Consider the following 23,938-nt stretch of genomic DNA (forward strand, 5'->3'; position numbering starts at 1 on the left):
GGAGCAGAAAGAGAAGGAGGGGGGGGAGGGGGAGGGGACAGGCGCGCGCGCGCGCCCCCGGCCGCTGACGTAGCGCCTCGCGCCGCGCTGACGTCACTTCCGGCTCGCCCGGGAAGGACGGCGCGCGCCCCCCCCCCCCCCACCGCGCCGCGCGCGCCTCAGGGCCCCGCCAGGCGCAGGCCGTGGGTTCGAATCCCGCCTTCATCGATCGTATTGATTGATTGATTGATTGATTGATCGATCGTATTATTGAAGGCGAATCCCGCCTCCTCCTCCTCCTCCACGTGGCAGCTGTGTCGCCTCGGGCAATAATCATGATTGGAGAAGCAGCGTGGCCCGGTGGGAAGAGCATGGGCTTTGGAGTCTTACTATTTCTAGTAATTTTTATTTTTTTATTATATTATTTTATATTTATTATTATCATTATTATATATTATTATTTTATATTTATTATTATTATTGTATTATTATTAGATATTATTATTTTATTGCAGGTCGTGGGTTCGAATCCCGCCTTCTCCTCCACGTGGCAGCTGTGTCGCCTCGGGCAATAATCATGACTGGAGAAGCAGCTTGGCTCGGTGGGAAGAGCATGGGCTTTGGAGCCTTGCTATTTCTAGTAATTTTTATTTTTATATTATTTTATATTTATTATTATTATTATTAGATATTATTATTTTATTGCAGGTCGTGGGTTCGAATCCCGCCTTCTTCTCCACGTGGCAGCTGTGTCGCCTCGGGCAATAACCATAACTGGAGAAGCAGCGTGGCTCAGTGGAAAGAGCATGGGCTTTGGAGTCTTACTATTTCTAGTAATTTTTATTTTTATTACTATATTATTTTATTATTATTATATGTTATTATTTTATATTGTTATTTTATTGCAGGTCGTGGGTTCGAATCCCGCCTTCTCCTCCACGTGGCAGGTGTGTCACCTCGGGCAATAATCATGATTGGAGAAGCAGCGTGGCCCGGTGGGAAGAGCATGGGCTTTGGAGCCTTGCTATTTCTAGTAATTTTTATTTTTATATTATTTTATATTTATTATTATCATTATTATATATTATTATTTTATTGCAGGTCATGGGTTCGAATCCCTCCTTCTTCTCCACGTGGCAGCTGTGTCGCCTCGGGCAATAATCATGACTGGAGAAGCAGCGTGGCCCGGTGGGAAGAGCATGGGCTTTGGAGCCTTACTATTTCTAGTAATTTTTATTTTTATATTATTTTATATTTATTATTATCATTATTATATATTATTATTTTATTGCAGGTCGTGGGTTCGAATCCCGCCTTCTCCTCCACGTGGCAGCTGTGTCGCCTCGGGCAATAATCATGACTGGAGAAGCAGCTTGGCTCGGTGGGAAGAGCATGGGCTTTGGAGCCTTGCTATTTCTAGTAATTTTTATTTTTATATTATTTTATATTTATTATTATTATTATTAGATATTATTATTTTATTGCAGGTCGTGGGTTCGAATCCCGCCTTCTTCTCCACGTGGCAGCTGTGTCGCCTCGGGCAATAACCATAACTGGAGAAGCAGCGTGGCTCAGTGGAAAGAGCATGGGCTTTGGAGTCTTACTATTTCTAGTAATTTTTATTTTTATTAGTATATTATTTTATTATTATTATTATTACTACTATATATTATTATTTTATATTATTATTGCAGGTCATGGGTTCGAATCCCACCTCCTCCTCCACGTGGCAGCTGTGTCACCTCGGGCAATAATCATGATTGGAGAAGCAGCGTGGCTCAGTGGGAAGAGCATGGGCTTTGGAGTCTTACTATTTCTAGTAATTTTTATTTTTATTATTATATTATTTTATATTTATTATTATTATTATACATTATTATTTTATATTATTATTTTATTGCAGGTTGTGGGTTCGAATCCCACCTTCTCCATGTGGCAGCTGTGTCGCCTCAGGCAATAATAATGATTGGAGAAGCAGCGTGGCTCAGTGGAAAGAGCATGGGCTTTGGAGTCTTACTATTTCTAGTAATTTTTATTTTTATTATTATATTATTTTATATTATCTATTATTATTATTATCTATTATTATTTTATATTATTATTTTATTGCAGGTCATGGGTTCGAATTCCGCCTCCTCCTCCACGTGGCAGCTGTGTCGCCTCAGGCAATAATCATGATTGGAGAAGCAGCGTGGCTCAGTGGAAAGAGCATGGGCTTTGCAGTCTTACTATTTTTAGTAATTTTAATTTTTATTGTTATATTATTTAATATTATTATTATATATTATTTTATTATTTTATTTTTTTATTATATTTTTATTTCACAGTTTTAGACTGTGAGCCCACTGTTGGGTAGGGACTGTCTCTATATGTTGCCAATTTGTACTTCCCAAGCACTTAGTCCAGTGCTCTGCACATAGTAAGCGCTCAATAAATACGATTGATGATGATGATGACTCTCTATATGTTGCCAATTTGTACTTCCCAAGCGCTTAGTCCAGTGCTCTGCACATAGTAAGCGCTCAATAAATACTATTGATGATGATGATGATGATGACGTGGGCCGGGGGTCGACAGCAGGACAGGCGAGAACGAGGTACAGTGAGGCAAAGCGCTGTTCTAAGCGCTGGGGAGGTTACAAGGTGATCAGGTTGTCCCACGGGGGGCTCACAGTCTTAATCCCCATTTTACAGATGAGGTAATTGAGGCACAGAGAATTTATGTGACTTGCCCAAAGTCCTACAGCTGACAAGATGATTGCATTGAAAAGAAAATGAAAATCTGTACTACGAAGTGTGAACTTGGGCAAAACGTGGTAATTAGAACTATATTTAAAATGAGGAGCCTTGATTCATAATTCAGTTTTGCTCTAATTCTTCTTTTTTTGGTATTCATTCATTCTAAAATAAAATAGTTTATTGGATAATATGAACTGATCCTCAGGGACTCGGAATCCACGTGGATGTTCTCAACGACCTTTCAGTCTCCCGCTTCCTCTCAATCGGTCAATCGGTGGTATTTATTGAATGCTTACTTTTTGCAGAGCACTGGGGAGAAGAGGGCCATGCAGCAGAGTTTAGCAGACACGTTCCCTGCCCATAATGAGCTTACACTTTAGAGGGGGAGACAGACATTAACATAAATAAGTAATTTGTAATGCATAATTTTTGAGAAATGTACTAAAGTGGTGTCGATTGAGGGTGGGGTGACCATCAAATGCCCAAAGGTCACAGATCCAAGCGCAGTCCTCAACTCCACTGACCTCACCATTCGCAACATCATCATCATCATCAATCGTATTTATGTGCAGAGCACATACTAAGCGCTTGGGACGTACAAATTGGCAACATATAGAGACAGTCCCTACCCAACAGTGGGCTCACAGTCTGAAAGAACATGAACACAGACTTTATCTCATTTTCTCCAATTACTGGACAGTCTCTAACCCTACCAACTCTGAAATCATACTCTGACCACCACCTCCTCACGTGCCTTCTCCCATACACTCACCCCTCACAAAACTGTCCCACTGCTCCACAGACATCTCTGATCTCTTGATTTCCTCCAGTTATCCCAAGGCAACATGCCCTATTTGATCTCTTTCCTTCCCTGCGGTCTCCTTTTCTAAAATTGGTACTGGTTAAAAACTTGCTATAATAAAAACTTTGCTAAGCGCTGGGGTGGATACAAGCTAATCTGGTTGGGCCTAGTTCCACAGTTCATGTACCACAACGGGCTCTCAGTCTGAGTCCCCATTTTTCTGATAAGACTGAGTCCCCCTTTACTTTGCTCCTCCTCCCCTCCCCATTGCCCTGACTCCCTCCCTCCTCTATCCCCTCTGCCTCCTCTCCCCCTCCTCCCCCTCCCCATCCCCCCGCCTTACCTCCTTCCCCTCCCCACAGCACCTGTATATATGTATATATGTATGTACGTATTTACTACTCTATTTTATTTGTACATATTTATTCTATTTATTTTATTTTGTTAATATGTTTTGTTTTGTTGTCTGTCTCCCCCTTCTAGATTGTGAGCCCGCTGTTGGGTAGGGACCGTCTCTAGATGTTGCCAACTTGTACTTCCCAAGCGCTTAGTACAGTGCTCTGCACACAGTAAGCGCTCAATAAATACGATTGAATGAACGAAAACTGGCCGCTGAAGACTGAGATGAAGACAGCCCCACAGAGGACAGCCTGATTACCTTGTATTTAGACCAGTGCTTGGCACATAGGAAGTGCTTAACAAATACCATCATTATTATTATTATTATTATACAGGCAGGGAACCTAGCTCCTAATTCGGTTGGAGCCTCCTCTCCTAAGCGCTTAGCACACTGCTGTGCATCTAGGAAGCGCTCAGTAAATACCATCCACTCCTGGTTCTGAAGCATCTGTTGAGTGTAATGCATTGTACCAAGCACTTGGGAAAATAAACCAAAGACACAAGACAAGATTCCTACCCCCAAGAGGTTTACAATTCCCCCGTTAGGGAGAAGCAAATTGAAGGTTATTTATAAATAGTAGAGGCAGAGCGAACAGCTGACTACGTGTAGGAATCACATATATTTACAAGTGCCAAGGGTTTGTACAAATACCTCAGTGCTAGTGGTGGTGGTTGGGTTGATACTATGGAGTGACCGAATTGATGATCTCAACCCCACCCTCTCTGCTGAACTCAGCTCACTTGCTCCCACGTAGTTTTGTAGATTTTATACCACCAGCCCACAGCCCCAGATCACCTCCACAGCCCGCTTCCTTCACTCCCGTGCCGCAGAGTGCTGCCGGCGGAAATCTAGATATCAGGCCGACCGCCCACTTCAAGCTTATCCTTGCGTGCTTTAACTCTGCCCGGCAAAGTTGTTTCTCCATCCTTATCGACACCCCGGGCCCACCGCCCCTGACGGTTGTTCCACATGTTTAACTCTCTCCTTAAACCCCCTCCCTGTCCCCCCCGCCTCCCCTATCTCTTGCTCCCAGTGACCTGGCCACCTACTTCATCAAGAAAGTTGACACCGTCGGGAGTGATCTCCCATCCCTCCCTTCTTCAGCTCTCCCATCTTTCCCAGCAGTGTCTCTAGAGGAGCTCTCCTGCCTTCTTGCAAAATCCATCCCCTCCACCTGCGCATCCAACCCCATTCCTTCACACCTCATCAAAACCCTTGCCCCCCTCCCTAACCGCTATCTTCAGCCGTTCACTCCCCAATGACTTCTTCCCCTATTGAACATGCCCATGTCTCCCCTATCCAAAAAAGACCCTCCCATGACCCCACGGCTCCCTCCAGTTATCGCCGCATCTCCCTCCTACCATTCCTCTCCAAACTCCTTGAGCGAGCCATCTACACCTGCTGTCTCACACTCCTCTCCTTGACCCCCTCCGATCTGGCTTCCGTCCCCTTCACAGAAACCACCTTCACCAGTGGTCACCCTCACCAGTGGTCACCAGTGATCTCCTTCTTGCAAAATCCAACGGCCTCTACTCCATCCTAATCCTCCTCGACCTCTCGGCTGCCTTCGATGCTGTCAACCACCCCCTTCTCCTGGGAAACATTCATTATCCAACCTCGGCTTCACTGATACCGTCCTCTCCTGTTTCTCCTATCTCTCCGTCCGCTCACTCTCAGTCTCTTTCGCGGGCTCCTCCTCTGCCTCCCAACCCCTAGATGTGGTTGTCCCTCAGTGTTCAGTTCTGGGTTCCCTTCTATTCTCCATCTACACCCACTCCCCTGGAGAACTCATTCGCTCCCATGGCTTCAACTACCGCCTCTGTGCTGATGACACCCAAATCTACATCTCCAGCCCTGATCTCTCTCCCTCTCTGCAGTCTCACATTTCCTCCTGCCTTCAAGACATCTCTACTTGGATGTCCTCCCGTCACTTCAAACTTAATACGGTTTAATCCGAACTTGTCTTCCCACCCAAACCCTGTCCTCCCGCTCGTTTTTTTCCATCACAGTTGATGGCACTGCCATCCTTCTTGTCTCACAAGCCCGTAACCTTGGCTTGACTCCTCTCTCTCGTTCAACCCACGTATTCAAGCCATCACTGAATCCTGTCAGTTCTACCTGCACAACATCGCTAAAATCCGCCTCTTCCTCTCCATCCAAACTGCTACCACATTAATGCAAGCACTTATCCCATCCCATCGTGATTTTTCTATCAGCCTTCTTGCTGACCTCCCTGCGTCCTGTCTCTCCCTACTCCAGTCCATACTCTGCTGCCAAGATCATGTTCCTTCAAAAGCATTCAGACCATGTTTCCGCACTCCTCAAGAAACTCCAGTTGTTGCCCACCCACCTCTGCATTAAACAAAGGCTCCCCACCATTGGTGTTAGAGCAATCACCTTGCCCCCTCCTATCTAACCTCGCTACTCTTCCACTACAACCCAGCCCGCACACTTCGTTCCTCTAATGCTAACCTCCTCACTGTACCTTGATCTCCTCTGTCTCGCCGCTGACCTCTCGCCCACATCCTACCTCTGGCCTGGAATGCCCTTCCTCCTCATATCAGACGGTTAATTGCTCTCCCCCATTTCAAAGCCTTATTGAAGGCACATGTCTTCCAAGAAGCCTTCCCTGACTAAGCCCTCCTCTCCTCTTCTCCCATTCCCTTCTACATTGTCCTGACTTGCTGCCTTCATTCATCCTCCACAGCACGTGTGTGTATCTGCAATTTATTTATTTATGTGCCTCTCTAGGCTGTGGGCTCGTCGTGGGCAGGGAATGTCTGTTGTTGTATTGTACTCTCCCAAGCACTTAGCACAGTGCTTTGCACACAGTAAGCACTCAATAAATACGCCTGAATGAATGAATAAATGAAAGTAGTGGTAGTAGTAGCAGCAGCATGGCACAGTGGATAGAGCACAGGCCTGGGAGTCAGAAGGTCATGGGTTCTAATCCCGGCTCTGCCACTTGTCTGCTGTGTGACCTTGGGCAAATCACTTCACTTCTCTGGGCCTCAGTTACCTCATCTGTAAAATGGGGATTGAGACTGTGAGCCCCACATGGGACAGGGACTGTGTCCAACCCGATTTGATCGGATCCACCCCAACGCTCAGTACAGTGCGTGGCACATAGTAAGCACTTTGCAAATACCATAATTTATTTGGGGGGAAGGCTAGTTGCAGGTGGGATTTTAGGAGGGCTTTGAAAGTGGGGAGGGCTGAGCTTTACCAGGTTTGGGAGGGGGGCAGGGGGATCTGGCAGGGGGAACAGCATGAGTGGGACACGATTAGGAGGTGAACTTGGGAGCAATAATATGAATAGTGGTATTTGTTAAACGCTTACTAGGTGCCAGGTACTGTCCTAAGCGCTGGGGTGGATACAAGCAAATCGGGTCAGACGCAGTCCCCGTCCCACTTGGGGCTCACACTCTTAGTCCCCGTTTTACAGATGAGGTTACTGAGGTACAGGGAAGTGAAGTGACTTGCCCAAGGTCACACAGCAGACAAGCAGCAGAGCCGGGATTAGAACCCAGGTCCTTCTGACTGGGCAGTTATTGGAAGTTCTTGAGAAGTGGAGAGATGGATGATGAGGAATCTTTCCAGGAAAGTGATCTGGGCAGTGCTGCGGAGTATGGGCTGAAGTGGTGGAAGGAGCTGAAGGAGGAGGTCCGTGCGAGGCTGAAACAGATGGTGAATGTCTGGGTAGAGAGGAAGGGGCAGATTGGAAAAATGTTGTGGAGGAAGAACTGGCAGAATTTTGCAGTTGGTTTGATGGGACTGAGGCATCCGCGTCGAGACGGTATTGGGACGGATGGAGTTTTCTGAAAGAATGAGTGGAACGCAAGAAAGGAGAGGCCCCCCAAACCTTACAGGACCCCCAGAGTTAGGAGCCAAGATGTTAAAAGCACTAGTGAATTAAGTTGAGAAAGAGTAGGTTGAGAGATAGGAGGAGAACCAGGATAGACTTGTCATCGAAACCAAGATCCGATAGCGTTCCAAGGAGATTATGAGAAAGTACAGCCCACTGAACTTGCTTGAGAGGAAGTTATTGGTTCTCTAAAAAGTGTTGTCTCAGCATCTGGTCCCATCCCTTCACCCCTAAGAAAACTTGCATCCATTCTTCTCTCCCTGATCTCCATCTTCAACCACTCATTTTCGGATGGCTTTCCCCTCTACCTTCAAATATAATAATAATAATAATGGTATTTATTAAGCGCTCACTATGTGCCAAGCACTGTTCTAAGTTCTGGGATAGATACAAGGTAATCAGGTTGTCCCACGTGAGGTTCACAGTCTTTATCCCCATTTTCCAGATGAGGTAACTGAGGCACAGAGAAGTGAAGTGACCTGCCCAAAGTCACACAGCGACGAGTGGTGGGGCCGGGATTTAGATGCCCATGTCTTCTCCATTAAAAAACCAAAAAACCCTTCTCTGCACCCTCTAGCTATTATGGCTCCATCTCCATTCCCATTCCCGCTCAAACTTTTCCCATGGGTTGTAAGCACTGTCTACTTTTACTTCTCTAGTTCCCTTGACCTACAGCCCCACAGCACATATGTCCATATCTGTAATTTCTTTAATAATAATAATAATAATAATAATAATGGTATTTGTTAAGCACTTACTATGTTTTGTTGTCTGTCTCCCCCTTCTAGACTGTGAGCCCGTTGTTGGGTAGGGACCATCTCTATATGTTGCCAACTTGTACTTCCCAAGTGCTTAGTACAGTGCTCTGCACACAGTAAGCGCTCAATAAATACGATTGATTGAATGAATGAATGAATATGTGCAAAGCACTGTTCTAAGTGCTGGGGGGATACAAGGTGATCAGGTTGTCCCACATGGGGCTCACTATCTTAATCCCCATTTTACAGATGAGGTAACAGGGACAGAGAAGTTAAGTGACTTGCCCAAAGTCACACAGCCGATAAGTGGCGGAGCTGGGATTAGAACCCATGACTTCTGACTCCCAAGCCCATGCTCTTTCCACTGAGCCACGGTGCTTCTCATAGCCACGCTTAATGTCTGTCTCCCCCTCTAGACTGTAAGCTCATTGTGGGCAGGGAATGTGTCTGTTATAGTGTTCTCTCCCAAGCACTTAGTACAGTGCTCTGCACACAGTAAGCGCTCAATAAATGCAATTGAATGAATGAATGAATGAATGAATTCAATCGTATTTACTGAGCGCTGACTGTGTGCAGAGCACTGTACTAAGTGCTTGGGAAGTATAAGTTGGCAACACATAGAGACGGTCCCTACCCAACAGCGGGCTCACAGTCTAGAAGGGGGAGACAGACAACAAAACAAAACATATTAACCAAATAAAATAAATAGAATAGTAAATATGTACAAGTAAAATAGAGTAATAAATCTGTACAAACATATATACAGGTGCTGTGGGGAGGGGAAGGAGGTAAGGCGGGGGGATGGGGAGGGGGAGTAGGGGGAGAGGAAGGAGGGGGCTCAGTCTGGGAAGGCCTCCTGGAGGAGGTGAGCTCTCCGTAGGGCTTTGAAGGGAGGAAGAGAGCTAGCGCGGCGGATGTGCGGAAGGAGGGCATTCCAGGCCAGGGGGAGGATGTGGGCCGGGGGTTGACGGCGGGACAGGCGAGAACGAGGCCCAGTGAGGAGGTTAGCGGCAGAGGAGCGGAGGGTGCGGGCTGGGCTGTAGAAGGAGAGAAGGGAGGTGAGGTAGGAGGGGGCAAGGTGATGGACAGCCTTGAAGGGTGAGGAGCTTTTGCCTGATGCATAGGTTGATTGGTAGCCACTGGAGATTTGCTACGATGAATGCTACTATCTGGTTTCTGCCTCATTCGCCCCACTGAGATCACATTGCCCAAGGTCACCAATAATCTCTTTGCCAAATCTAATGGACTTCATCCTAAATCTCCCTTGACCTCTCAGCTGCTTTTAATTAATTAATTAATGATGGCATTTATTAAGCGCTTACTATGTGCAAAGCACTGTTCTAAGCGCTGGGGAGGTTACAAGGTGATCAGGTTGTCCCACTGGGGGCTCACAGTCTTAATCCTCATTTTACAGATGAGGTAACTGAGGCCCAGAGAAGTGAAGTGACTTGCCCAAAGTCACACAGCTTACAAGTGGTGGAGCCAGGATTTGAACCCATGACCTCTGACTCCAAAGCCTGTGCTCTTTCCACTGAGCCACGCTGCTTTTGAGATGCAGCATGGCGTAGGAGATAGACCCTGGGAGTTCAATCAATCAATCAATCAATCGTATTTATTGAGCGCTTACTGTGTGCAGAGCACTGTACTAAGCGCTTGGGAAGTACAAGTCGGCAACATATAGAGACAGTCCCTACCCAACAGTGGGCTCACAGTCTAGAAGGGGGAGACAGAGAACAAAATCAAACATATTAACAAAATAAGTAGAATAGATATGTACAAGTAAAATAAATGGAGTAATAAATATGTACAAACATATATACATATATACAGGTGCTGTAGGGAAGGGAAGGAGGTAAGACGGGGTGATGGAAGGGGGTGTATGGGGAGAGGAAGGAGGGGGCTCAGTCTGGGAAGGCCTCCTGGAGGAGGTGAGCTCTCAGTAGGGCTTTGAAGGGAGGAAGAGAGCTAGCTTGGCGGATGTTGGGAGGGAGGGCATTCCAGGCCAGGGGGATGACGTGGGCCGGGGGTCGACGGCGGGACAGGCGAGAACGAGGGACGGTGAGGAGGTTAGCGGCAGAGGAGTGGAGGGTGCGGGCTGGGCTGGAGAAGGAGAGAAGGGAGGTGAGGTAGGAGGGGGTGAGGTGATGGACAGCCTTGAAGCCGAGGGTGAGAAGTTTCTGCCTGATGCGCAGGTTGATTGGTAGTCACTGGAGATTTTTGAGGAGGGGAGTAACATGCCCAGAGCGTTTCTGGACAAAGACAATCCGGGCAGCGGCGTGAAGTATGGATTGAAGTGGGGAGAGACACAAGGATCGGAAATCGGAGAGGAGGCTGATGCAGTAGTCCAGACGGGATAGGATGAGAGCTTGAACGAGCAGGGTAGCGGTTTGGATGGAGAGGAAAGGGCGGATCTTGGCAATGCTGCGGAGCTGAGACCGGCAGGTTTTGGTGACGGCTTGGATGTGAGGGGTGAATGAGAGAGCGGAGTTGAGGATGACACCAAGGTTGCAGGCTTGTGAGACGGGAAGGATTCGTCGTCCAACTTGGTAGTTCAAGGGTCACAGGTTCTAATCCTGACTCCGCCACTTGTCTGCTGGGATGCCTGGGGCAAGTCACTTCACTTTTCTGTGCCTCAGTTACCTCACCTTTAAAATAGGGAATTGAAACTGTGAGCCCCATGTGGGACAGGGGCTGTGTCCAACCCGATTTGCTTGTATCCATCCCAGCGCTTAGAATGGTGCCTGGCACATAGTAAGCGCTTAACTGATACCATTATTATTATTAGACACTGTAGGCCATTCTCATCCTGGAAAAGCTACATAGCCTTAGTTTTTTCAACAGATCTCCCCTGGTTCTCCTTTTATTACTGGTCACTTCCTTCTATCTTTTGCTGATGGTTCTTCAGCCTTTCACGCTGGGTGGTCTCTCAAGGCTCTCTTCTGGATCCCCTTCTTGTCTCGCTTTACACGGACTCCCTTGGGAAGCTCAGCCCCTCCCATGGCTTCAATTCCCAACTCTCTGCAGATGACTCCCAAATCCCCGAACCCGGCCCTGGCCTCTCACTGTCTCTGCAATCCCGCATTTCCTCCTTCCTCCGGGACACCGCTACGTGGCTGTTCCGCCGCTACCCCATTCCTCTCTGTATCATGCGGAAGCTCTTGACCATCCACTTAAAGGCACTCCATCATCTCTCTTCCAACTAGTTATCTTCTCCCTTCTCCTACTACATTCGTTCCTCTCAATCTAACCTACTCACTGGAACTCGCTGAGGAGCAGCGTGGCCTAGCGGAAAAAGCCCGGACCTGGGAATCCGGAGGACCCGGGTTCTAATTCCGGCTCTGCCACTTGTCTGCTGTGTGACCTCAGTTCCGTCATCTGTAAAATGGGGACTAAGACTGGGAGCCCCATGTGGGACACGGACTGCGTCCGACCTGACTAGCTTGTATCTACCTCGGTGCTTAGTTCAGTGCCTGGCACTGAAATAATAATAATAATAATAATGTTGGCATTTGTTAAGCGCTTACTATGTGCAAAGCACTGCTCTAAGTGCTGGGGAGGTTACAAGGTGATCAGGTTGTCCCACAGGGGGCTTAGAATTTTAATCCCCATTTTACAGATGAGGGAACTGAGGCACAGATAAACTAAGTGACTGGCCCAAAGTCACACAGCTGACAGTTGGCAGAGCTGGGATTTGAACCCATGACCTCTGACTCCAAAGCCCACTGAGCCACACCATAATTGTCCAGTCAGACACAGCCCCCATTCCAGGTGGGCCTCACAACCGGAAAGAGTGGGCATTTTATCCCCATTTTGCAGATGAGAAAACTGAGGCGTAGAGGAGTCGAGCGACTTGCCCAACTGTGATCCAGCAGGCAAGTGGCAGGGCGGGGTTAGATCCCAGGTGTCCCGGCTCCCAGCCGGTGCCCACTCCCCTAGACCCTAGGGGATGGGGGAAGGGGTCGGTGTTCCAGAGCCGGCCCTGAAACAACCTTCTTATCTCTCCCCTTGCCTACACCTGGAATACGCTACATTATCCACCTTGCTGAACCTCCCCACCTGTCGTCTCTCCCCGCTCCAGTCCCCGCTTCACCCTCTTTCCTGGATCGCTTTTATAAAAAGTCCGCAGTCCACGTCTCCCCCCACTTCAAAGACCTCCAATGGTTGCCCCATCCACCTCCTCAACCAGAAATTCTTTACCATCAGCTCTCAATCCAGCACTTAGAACAGTGCTTTGCACAAAGTAAGTGCTTAATAAATGCCATTATTATTATTATTAAAGCCCTAAGTCCCCCTCCTACTTTGCCAATCTGCTTGAAGCAAACCCACACACTTTGCTCCTCTAAAGCCAAACCTACTCACTGTACCTCGATCTTATCCGTCTCACCCCAGACCCCTGCCCACATCATCATCATCATCATCAGTCGTATTTATTGAGCGCTTACTGGGTGCAGAGCACTGTACTAAGCGCTTGGGAAGTACAAGTTGGTAAAAACACTGTTCTAAGCCCTGGGGATGTTACAAGGTGATCAGGTTGTCCCACGTGGGGCTCACAGTCTCAATCCCCATTTTACAGATGAGGTAACTGAGGCACAGAGAAGTCAAGTGACTTGCCCAAAGTCACACAGCTGACAATTGGCGGAGCCGGGGTTTGAACCCATGACCTCTGACTCCAAAGCCCGGGCTCTTCTCCACTGAGCCACGCTGCTTCTCTGAGCCACATCCTCCCTCTGGCCTGGAACGCCGTCGCCCTTCCTATCCGCCGGACCGCCGCTCTCCCCATCTTCAAAACCCTCCGAAAATCGCATCTCCTCCAGGGGTTCTCCAAGAGCTGGCTTGGCAATTTAGAGGCCGCTATTGGATGTACCAGAAGTCAATCGAGGGCTATTTATTGAGCGCTTACTCTGTGCAGAGAATGGTACTGAGCGCTTGGGGAAGTGTACCGTGGAGTGGATAGACACGATCCCTGCCCACACGGAGCCTAGAGTCTAGACAGGACTCTACCTCATTCATGGCTGCTGTGAAGTGTATGACCTTGGGGCAGCATGGCCTAGTGGAAAGAGCCCGGGCTTTGGAGTCAGAGGTCATGGGTTCGAATCCCGGCTCCACCACATGTCTGCTGTGTGACCTTGGGCAAGTCACTTCACTTCCCAGAGCCTCAGTGCCCTCATCTGTAAAATGGGGATGAAGAGTGTGAGCCCCACGTGGGACAACCTGATCACCTTGTATCCCCCCCAGCGCTTAGAACAGTGCTTTGCACATAGTAAGCGCTTAACAAATGCCATCATTATTATTATTATTATTATTATTTCTCTGCCAGGCCGTTTCTTCGATGAGGTGCCACCTTATTGATTTTGAACGCAGCCAGGATGCTTTTCTTGTTTGGCAAACGGAAGATGGCATTCAGTGATCACAAGGTGGTGGTTGGCGCATTCATTCAACAGAAGTAAACCGCTGCTGTTCTGTCTGCCAGTCCCGTGAGGTCTGATGACTTTCTGCCATCAACAGGCATCGCTACCAACTCTAGCGTTAAACTGTCCATTACAATTCTAATTTATCGGATATCCGAACCCCCCTGCGATGGTTATCTATGTCTTCGTAAAAACTTTTTTTTCCACTGCCGTTTCTCACTGTCGGGGCATACGTGCTTATGAAGATGGCAAAGTGCTTTCAGGGGCCGGCTTGACGTCGTCAGATGGTAACTTGGGCGTCTGGGCAAATTCAGAAGGCCCTGTATCACTGTTTGGCCGGTAGTAAATCCAACCTGATCGGTATCATTCCGGAAAAGGAAGGGCTCGCCCTAAGACTCAATTAATGGTATTTATTCAGCACTTCCTGGGTGCAGAGAACTGTACTAAGCACTTGCGAAAGAACAGTAACACATTGTTCACTCAAAGAAGGTGAGTCCAGCGTTTATCTCTTTGAGCTGTCCTCCGGTCGTTAAGTCTCATTGGCTGCAGTGTCAACTCTACGCACTAGTACTTTCCCACGCGCTTAGTACAGTGCTCCGCACACAGTGAGCGCTCAATGAACACCACTAACTTGTAACTTCTGAGAGTACCGAAAGTGCCCTGCAACAAGAACGCATTCGGGACGTGGATCGAGAGCAAACGAGGGAGAGTCCGAGGGGGGTCATGGCGGTGAAATTCCACATCACGCAAAAGAAAAGCTGCCCTAGTCCAAGTCGTAAATGTCTGGAAGGGTCTTCCGATCTGACTCGAATTGAGCCAGTAAATGGGGAGGCCAGATCTGGTACACTTGTTCCACATCTGCTCAGGACTCAACAGGGGTGGAGGTAAGGGTGGGTTTAGCCTGCCAGGCATCTTGGAGAAGGGAAGGTCCCTCCATATTTCACCCTGAGGCAGAAGGAAACCTGAGATTGCAGAACAAGACCGAGATCCGGGCTGGAGAGGGAGCCTTGGGAATCATCCGCGTAGAGAGGGTAGTTGAAGCCTCGGAAGCAAATGCGTTCTCCAGGGGAGTGGGTGTAGACGGAGAAGAGACGGGCCCAGAACCGAGCCTTGAGGGACTCCTCCATCATCATCATCATCATCAATCGTATTTATTGAGCGCTTACTATGTGCAGAGCACTGTACTAAGCGCTTGGGAAGTACAAATTGGCACCATATAGAGACGGTCCCTACCCGACAGTGGGCTCACAGTCTAAAAGGGGGAGACAGAGAACACCACCAAACGACTTCCTCCAAATAGAGGAAGTCGGAGGAGAAGCTGACAAAAGAGACTGTGACTGGGAAACCAGAGGGATAGGAGGCTCAGGAGAGGACGGTGTCAGTGAAGCCAAGGTTATTCATTCAATCATATTTCATTCAATCATATGTATTGAGCGCTTACTGTGTGCAGAGCACTGTGTTTCCAGAAGAAGGGGGTGGTTTGCAACATCAAAGGTAGCTGAGAGGCCTAGGATTAGGATGGAAGAGAGCCCACTGGATTTGGCAAGAAGGAAATTGGGGTTCTTATTTCTGTTAATGTCTGCCTCCCCCTCTAGACTATAAGCTCGTTGTGGGTAGGGAACGCATCCTACGGTCTCCGTTGTAATAATAATAATGATGATGATGGTATTAAGCGCTTACTATGTGCCAAGCACTGGTCTAAGCACTGGGGTAGATACAAGGTAATCAGGTTGTCCCATGTGGGGCTCACCGTCTTAACCCCATTTTACAGATGAGGTAACTGAGGCCCAGAGAAGTGAAGTGACTTGCCCAAAGTCACACAGCTGACAAGTGGCAGAGCGGGGATTAGAACCCATGACCTCTGTAGTAATAATAATAATGGCATTTATTAAGCGCTTACTATGTGCAAAGCACTGTTCTAAGTGTTGGGGAGGTTACAAGGTGATCAGGTTGTCCCATGGGGGGCTCACAGTCTTAATCCCCATTTTACAGATGAGGTAACTGAGGCCCAGAGAAGTGAAGTGACTTGCCCAAAGTCACACAGCTGACAAGTGGCGGAGCCGGCATTTGAACCCATGACCTCTGAGTCCAAAGTCCGCGCTCTTTCCATTGAGCCACGCTGCTTCTCTGTACCCTCCCAAGTGCTTAGTACAGCGCTCTGCACACAATAGGCACTCAAATACCTCTGACTGATGGGTATGTAGCATGGCTCAGTGGAAAGAGCCCAGGCTTTGGAGTCAGAGGTCATGGGTTCAAATCCCAGCTCCGCCAATTGTCAGCTGTGTGACTTTGGGCAAGTCACTTAACTTCTCTGTGCCTCAGTTACCTCATCTGTAAAATGGGAATTAAGACTGTGAGCCCTCTGTGGGACAACCTTATCACCTTGTAACCTCCCCAGCACTTAGAACAGTGCTTTGCACATAGTAAGCGCTTAATAAATGCCATTATTATGACTTGGCCGGTTAGCTCAGTTGGTTAGAGTGTGGTGCTAATAATGCCAAGGTCGCGGGTTCGATTCCCCGTACGGGCCATCTGATTTTTAGAAGCAGCGTGGCTCAGTGTAAAGAGCACGGGCTTTTTGAGTCGGAGGTCGTGGGTTCGAATACCAGCTCCACCACATGCCTGCTGTGTGATTTTGGGCAAGTCACTTCACTTCTCTGAGCCTCAGTTCCCTCATCTGTAAAATGGGGATTAAGACCGTGAGCCCCACGTGGGACAACCTGATCACCTTGAATCCTTTCCCCCCAGCGCTTAGAACAGTGCTTTGCACATAGTAAGCGCTTAACAAATGCCATTATTATTATTATTATTATTGATTGACCTCAGAGAGGGCAGTTTCCATGGAGTGGAGGGGGAGAAAACCAAATCGCAGGAGGTCAGACCGAGAACTGGGGAGGAAGCAGGTGGAAAGGAAGGGTAGGAAGGAGATGGGGCGATAACTGGAGGGTGCCGTGGGGTCGGGGGAGCGGTTTTTTTTTTTAGGCCAGGGGAGACGTGAGCGTGGTCGAAAGCGTTTGCTGTGACTCAACGGTTCCATTGGCCCCCTGGAATTGCGGTAGGGATAAGTTTGTCTTGGCAACACACGCTGTCCTAGGAAGCCAGACGGAGACCTGAGACCTTCCAGCCCCTTGGACGCTCTGCACAATCCCTCCCCTCTGAAAATGGCCTCGTTGAGTAAGGTAGTATGGGCCTCTCCAATTCTCATCCCTGCCTTTCCATTTGGTTCTTCTGTTTCTTGAGGCTTCACTTCTTCTTACGCGTCCATCGCCGACCCCTCCCCGCCCATCCCCCTGCCACCTTCTCCTTGGATTGCGAGACCCTAAGTGTTCTCAGGGGGGCTCAGACCCCAGGGGGCTGTGTCCGCTTCTCGTCCGTGAAACCGTGACTGATTTCACAAGCGGTCCCAACGGCATCCCGTCGGGTCCGTGGGGCCACGAAAACGTGAAAACCGGAGGTTTTTTAAGAGAAGGCAACAGAGGGGAGGAGCGGGCGGGAGAGACTGTTAGTGACAGAAACCCTGCTGCAGTTCCTGGGTGAGAGCATCCTCACTTAGTCGCGCAAGGCCAATTCTGAAGGTGTCCTTAGGGAAAGACACCGAGAGGAGGTTGGTTATTAGGAAAAGGATTTGTTGCCCCACTCTTCATTAGCTCTCTTCCTCCCTTCAAGGCCCTGCTGAGAGCTCACCTCCTCCAGGAGGCCTTCCCAGACTGAGCCCCTTCCTTCCTCTCCCCCTCGTCCCCCTCTCCATCCCCCCATCTTACCTCCTTCCCTTCCCCATAGCACCTGTATATATGTATATATGGTTGTACATATTTATTACTCTATTTATTTTACTTGTACATTTCTATCCTATTTTATTTTGTTGGTATGTTTGGTTCTGTTCTCTTTCTCCCCCTTTTAGACTGTGAGCCCACTGTTGGGTAGGGACTGTCTCTATGTGTTGCCAATTTGCACTTCCCAAGCGCTTAGTACAGTGCTCTGCACATAGTAAGCGCTCAATAAATACGATTGATTGATTGATTGATTGATTGATTCTTACTTTCTCACAAACACCCTTCCCCCCACTTCTTTCACCTCTGGTCGTCCAGTTTTCTCTTCTCCACATTCCTTCTGGGCCTTTCTCAATTTTGCCTCTTTCCTTTCTTAAGGTTCTCGGCCTCCCTCCTTACAGGACACTACTTTTGTTTTTTATGGTATCTGTTAAGCACTTACTAGGTGCCAGGTACTGTACTAGACGCCGGGGTAGATACAAGCTAATCGGATTGGACAACAGTCTTAATCCCCATTTTACAGATGAGGTAACTGAGACCCAGGGAAGTGAAGTGACTTGCTCAAGGTCACAGCAGACAAGTGGAGGAACCCAAGTCCTTCTGATTCCCGGGCCTGTGCTCTATCCACTAGGCCACACTGCTTCTCTGTGCCCCTAAAATCAGAAGGGTTGGACTATTTCTTTAACCCATCCCTAACTAAAATTTTAATGGGGGTGGGGGAGAACAGGACTGGAAAATCTGTGGCAGTCAGGATTGAATTTGCCGGGGTGAGGGGGTTGGGAGGGGTAGATGAAGGAACCTGCTTGAAGCAGATTAAGGTTAATTAGAGTTAATTGTTAAAGTAGCCAGGGGTAACCCGGGGACAGTAAACCTTGAGGAATGGATAGTATGTTCTGGCTAGATGAGAGAACTGCATTTAAATTAGGGTGAAAATTCAACTATTTTTCCCTAACACACAACACATCCACAGAGTTTCAGACGAACAACTTTCCAAAGAACATCCAAATTAGCCTCAATGTCTTCAGGAGAAGGAACCTAAAACACCTATTCTTGCGGTAACCTTGGCATTGTCCTCAACTCATCTCTCTCATTCAGCCCACACATTCGAACCGTCACCAAATCACGTCGGTTCAACCCCGGCACCATCGCTAAAATCCGCCCTTTCCTCCCCATCACCTTAATCCAAGCATTTATCCTATCCTAGCCTGCCTCGATTACTGCGTCAGCCTCCTCGCTGACCTCCCCGCCTCTCCCCACTCCAGTCCATACTTCGCTGTGCTGCCCGGATCGTTTACGCCCAAACCGTGTGTTATGTGTCCCTCCGCTCAGGAACCTCCAGGGGTTCATTCACTGATTCAGTCGTATTTATTGAGCGCTTACTGTGTGCAGAGCACTAAGCGTTGCCCGGCCACCTCCGCAGCCAACAGAAACTTCTTACCCTAGGCCTTAAAACACCCACCTTGCCCCCTCCTACCTACTCTCCTCCTCCAACCCGGCCCCGCGCCCTTCGCTCCTCTAACACCAACCCGCTCACCGTACTTCCATCTCGTCCATCTCGCCATCACCCCCTCACCCACGTCCTGCAACGTCTGACAGACGACTGCTCTTCCCACCTTCAGAGTCCTAGTAAAAGCGCATCTCCAAGAAGCCTTCCCTGACCAGGCCCACATTCCCTCTTCTCCCACTCCCTTCCGCGCCACTTTCATTCATTCATTCGATCCGTATTTATTGAGCGCTTACTGTGTACAAAGCACTTGGATCTGCACCCTTTATTCACCCCTCCCTCAGCCCCACAGCATTTATCTACATATCCAATTCATTTATATTCACGTCTGTCACCCCTCTAGACTGTAAGCTTGTCGTCGGCAGGGTACGGGTCTACCGACTCCGTTACCTTGTACGCTCCCGAGCGCTCAGTACAGTGCTCTGCACGCGGTAAGCGCTCAATGCCAACGATTGACTGGTTTCCTTTGCGTTCCCGCCTCCGAGAGTTTAAAGCCGTGCACTCCCGAACCAAATGCCGATACTGAAATTTCGCACGCACGCACGCACGTGTCCAGATGTGAGGCTCGCCCCAAAATACTTGTACAGTACTCTAAATAATCCACTCTGTTTTGTGCAAATTTTTTTTTTATTATTTCCACATTTATATCACAATGTGTCCACTTAAAGGACCAAATAGCAAAGTTGCTCCCTTCTGCATCACAAGAACACAGAAGTCTAGTTACTGTACATTCACTAAGGCTCTTTGATTTTGCAAATCGCGTTTATGATGGATATCCATAAGGCAAACAATATCTAAAGGAATGGTAACAAGTATATTTCCAGCATACAAATAGGCTTCCCTCTTCCCTCACAGTACAGTTACACACTAGTAGCACCCGCAGTTACTTTTTTGGACTTCAGAAAGGTGAAGTTTTCTAGAAGTTTGCAGGAAGGGAAAAGGACAACAGTGATTTGGCTGGTGGTAGGGGATGGGGGTGGGGGCAAGGTGTGGGGGAGAATTGCGCTGCAAAAACTGAATTCTTAAGAGACTGAATTTGAACAGAAACCAGACTAGACTATGTGGATGCCTATGGAATGTCGAGCTAAAAACTGGTTAGCCAGCCTGCAGTGCAATAACTGCTGTTTCCAAAAAAAAAAAAAAAAATTGCTGCACCACAAGATAAAAAATAACTCAATTGTTCAGAGGAGTGACGCAAATAAGAACCTACAGTTTTTGCACATTTTTGTCTCACAGACATCTCACTGCCAAATTAAAAAAAAAAAAATCGATTCAAATAAATAGACGCACACTTGGTTATGGTCATTCTTCCGTGTCAATTTTAGATGTACCTGCCTGTAAATAACGACTCTGTCATTCGGAAGTACTGGAAATCATCTGCAACCTTTGGGGGCACTAACACTTTTTTTTTTTTTTATAGCCGGTTGGCTATAAGTTTTGAACTCAATTTGTTGTCCTTCGTATGCCCTTCCTTTGCAATTTTGTTAGTAAACTGGTAGCAGCATTTCACAAAAGAAGGAAAATGTATAGGGAAGAGCTGTACACTCCTCCAGACCCTCACCAGGCCTGTATTCGCCATGATCGGTGGCAAGGGGCGGGGGGTGGGGGTGGGGAGGTGGGGGTGGGTCTGCCATTTTTGCTAACTGCAGATGGTAAAGCATTTTAGCAAAACCGCACTCAGTCTAGACAGACGTAAGGTAGGATGTTCAATTTCCCATCATCGCCGTGTGGATCTAAAGATATGCACTGAGTCCAATCATACCAATTACCCTGTGTATCATAACAACCGTTCACACCCGGCCAGTGATGCTCCTGTATTCTGTCGAGGTCGTCACCCGTGACCTCTCGACTGACCCCAGGCAGATCTGTGGCTCTACTGTCCGGTACGAGAACGTGAGTTTTCCGAGCTTCTCGTCTAGTGCTCTCTTCCTGCTTTAAATATTCATTCATGAAATAGTGAGCCCCAGGGGTCTGTACTCCCGACGAGGAGAGCAAACTACTCTGTCTGTTTAAATAGGACTGAATGATCTCGTTCCGGGACAGCTCTTTCCAGTTCGTCTGCTCGAAAGGACTCGGGAGGCTGGATTTCTGCTCCTGCGGATCCGGTTCTGTCCTGTGCTGCTCGACGACCGCAGGGATGTCCACCTGCAGGGACTCTTTGTGGGTCAGGGGCTTGATCTGCCCGGTCATGGGATCAAAGGTGAGCTTCCTTTCTTTTAACCTTACAGGCTTCACCCCTACTTCTACCACCTGTCCCTCCAAGTTCACCGTGTAGTCTTTGGGTCGGTACCTTTTCTTCTTTTTACTGTCTGACCCCGAGGCGGCATCATCACTGTCCATTTTCGAGGCGGCGTCCGGGGAGAACCCGATCCGCGGCATCGGGGGCTCCCCGGGCGGCACGCTCGCTTTACAGCCGGGGGCCGGGGGCTGCAGCGGGGTCCCGGCCGCGTGCCGGTGGTGGCCTTCCGAAGACAGGTGCTCCTGCCAGGGCTGAGACGCCTCGGGGCCTGGCTGCTGCCCGGCCTCCAGTCTTTTGGTCGCCGCCGGCTGCGGCCCGCACGGCGGCGGGGGGGAGGACGCTGCCTGGCTCGGGTCCGGGAGCTGGGGCCTACGGGACGGGCTGGGCACCGACCCCTTCGACGCACACGTACCGTGCTGTCGGATCGAAGTCTCGGGCCGCGCGGTCCGGGGGCTGAAGGAGCAGAGTGGGCTCTTGGGCCGGTGCGGCCCGGCGGCTTCTTCGGGCTTGTCGGGCGGCTGAAGCCCCGCCGCCTTGCCCTGGGAGCAAGTGCTTGAAGGTTTCCCAGGCCCGGGGGAACTTGTGTGAGGTCTCACGGCGTTGACGGGGATTTTGCTTTGTTTATCGTTCTCGCCCAGGTCCGTCCAGCTGCCTTCGGGCCCCGGGAGCGCGCCTGCCTCAGGAGGACTGGGAAAGCTTTCCGGGCTGCCCCCGATTCCGTTGGTCGGGAGCGGAGAGGAGTTTTGCAACGGTTCGTGACTCGCTTTGGACACTTTGGAAGGCGGGCCCTGGTGCCCATCTCTGTGGTCACCTTTCCTCTTCCGATTCCCCGCTTTCTCGGCTTTCGGAGAGTTCAGCTTTTGGATGTCATTCCTGTTCTTGAACTCGTTGACCGGCTTGGGGCCGGCCACCGTAGCCGGCGCCACCTCTTGCCGGCAATTGTGGGCCCCGCCGTTGGCCGACCCGGTCGGGTTGGGCAATCCCCGAGGCGCCGCTTCATTCTGGGCGACGGGTTCGATCAGCTTCTGCCAGTTCCGCAACAACTTCTTGGCCCGTTTGGCAAGCTCCTCGTTTTTCGTCTTTTTGCGGACATCGTTGATGAGCTTCCCTAATCTCGTCTCCTAGGACCAAGGGAAAACATTTTATAAGCAATGGGACGGCATCCCGGCTGGCTCCACGCGCAGAGGCAGTGGCGGAGGAGAAGCTCTACAAGCTGCTATACGGGAGCGGGAAACCCACTCCTGAGGAGCCCTTCCTGAGGGGGACGGCTCACTGGATTAAGGGCCAGGGACTGCCCGCCCTCCCGCCTTTGTAATGGTAGACGCTTACGGCCGGGCTAAGTATTGGGGTAGCTACACGCTCATCAGTTTGGACGAGTCCACGTCCCACACAGGGCTCCCGGTCTCCGTCCCCACTTGACAGACGAGGTAACCGAGGCCCACAGAAGTGAAGCGACTTGCCCAAGGTCACACGGCAGATAAGCGGCGGAGCTGGGATTAGAACCCAGGTCCTCCGACTCCCAGGTGCGGGCTCTATCCCCTAGGCCGTGAGGTTAAGGGACTCCTTTCTCCCCTGGACTCTCTGCAGCCAACCTCAGGAAGGAGGGTAACCGGCTAGACGCTGCGTGGCCCCCTTGGTATTAAGAGAGATGCTTATCTGAGGGACGGTGGGGTGCGGGAGCGGGGTTTGCTAGGCAGGGAGGAGCCCCAATCTCGCCAGACCTCGGAAGGGTAGAACCAACGGGATTGAGAACCCAGGGGCTGTGAGCGTGGGCCTCGGCTTCCCCGAGCGACACCGGGAGCCAGGATTTAGGTCGGGATTTAGGGTCGAGGGTCGGGATTTAGGGTCGAGGGTCGGGATTTAGGGTCGAGGGTCGGGATTTAGGGTCGGGATTTAGGGTCGAGGCACCCCCGGCACATCACGTAACACACATTCCGAACAGATGTATTTCGTAGGTCCTGGGCTACAGAAACAAGGGGTAAACCAAAAGTGTTCAGGATGGGAACAGATTACACTGGAAGAGGTAACCCAGCTCCAAACAGCAATTGCCAGTTGAAGAGATCCCCAGAAGCCTTTGTAATCATCTGGGGGTGCCTAGGGAACTTTGGAATCCTTCTGTTGTAATAATAATAATACTGATAATGATAATAGTGGTATTTGTTAAGCTCTTACTATGTGTACAAGCTAGTCGAGTTGGACACAGCCCCTTTCCCACATGGGGCTCAGTCAAACCCCATTTACAGACGAGGTCGCTGAGGCCCAGAGAAGAGAAGTGACTCGCCCAAGGTCACCCAACAGACAAGTAGCGGAGTCTGGATTAGAACCTAGATCCTACTGACTCCCAAGCCCGTGGCTCTATTCACTAGACCACACTGCTTCTGCTATGAAAACCCATCAGGATCGCTGGAGTTCCTAGGATTATTAACAGTCCTAAGAAAAACTGACTTCCTAAACACCGTAACTGGGATTCTGGGT

At 49.4% G+C, this 23,938-nt stretch overlaps 1 protein-coding gene, 1 long non-coding RNA gene and 1 other non-coding gene across 6 annotated transcripts in view; 2 read left to right on the forward strand and 1 right to left on the reverse strand.

The window, feature by feature from the left end:
- Positions 1-281: 281 nt before the first annotated feature.
- Positions 282-1,587, forward strand: LOC119919633. 2 transcript variants are annotated; one of them, XR_005447711.1, is made up of 5 exons: positions 282-377; positions 495-581; positions 688-812; positions 1,274-1,360; positions 1,467-1,587. It is a non-coding gene; the product is annotated as an uncharacterized LOC119919633 (long non-coding RNA). The 2 variants fall into 2 exon arrangements; XR_005447710.1 differs by lacking the exon at positions 1,467-1,587 and having other exon boundaries at positions 1,274-1,384.
- Positions 1,588-16,406: 14,819 nt separating this feature from the next.
- Positions 16,407-16,481, forward strand: TRNAI-AAU. Its single transcript has one exon. It is a non-coding gene; the product is annotated as a tRNA-Ile (tRNA).
- Positions 16,482-20,814: 4,333 nt separating this feature from the next.
- MED26 (mediator complex subunit 26) overlaps positions 20,815-23,938 on the reverse strand; it is a 76,790-nt gene continuing 73,666 nt past the window's right edge. For all 3 annotated transcript variants that reach the window (XM_038740508.1, XM_038740507.1, XM_038740509.1), the window contains one exon: positions 20,815-22,584. In XM_038740508.1, the coding sequence (XP_038596436.1) occupies positions 20,902-22,584 (1,683 nt within the window). In that variant the 3' untranslated portion in view covers positions 20,815-20,901. The remainder of the gene's footprint in view (positions 22,585-23,938) is intronic.

The sequence above is a fragment of the Tachyglossus aculeatus genome, chromosome X1 (genome assembly GCF_015852505.1).
Source record: "Tachyglossus aculeatus isolate mTacAcu1 chromosome X1, mTacAcu1.pri, whole genome shotgun sequence".
NCBI classification, from domain to species: Eukaryota; Metazoa; Chordata; class Mammalia; order Monotremata; family Tachyglossidae; genus Tachyglossus; species Tachyglossus aculeatus.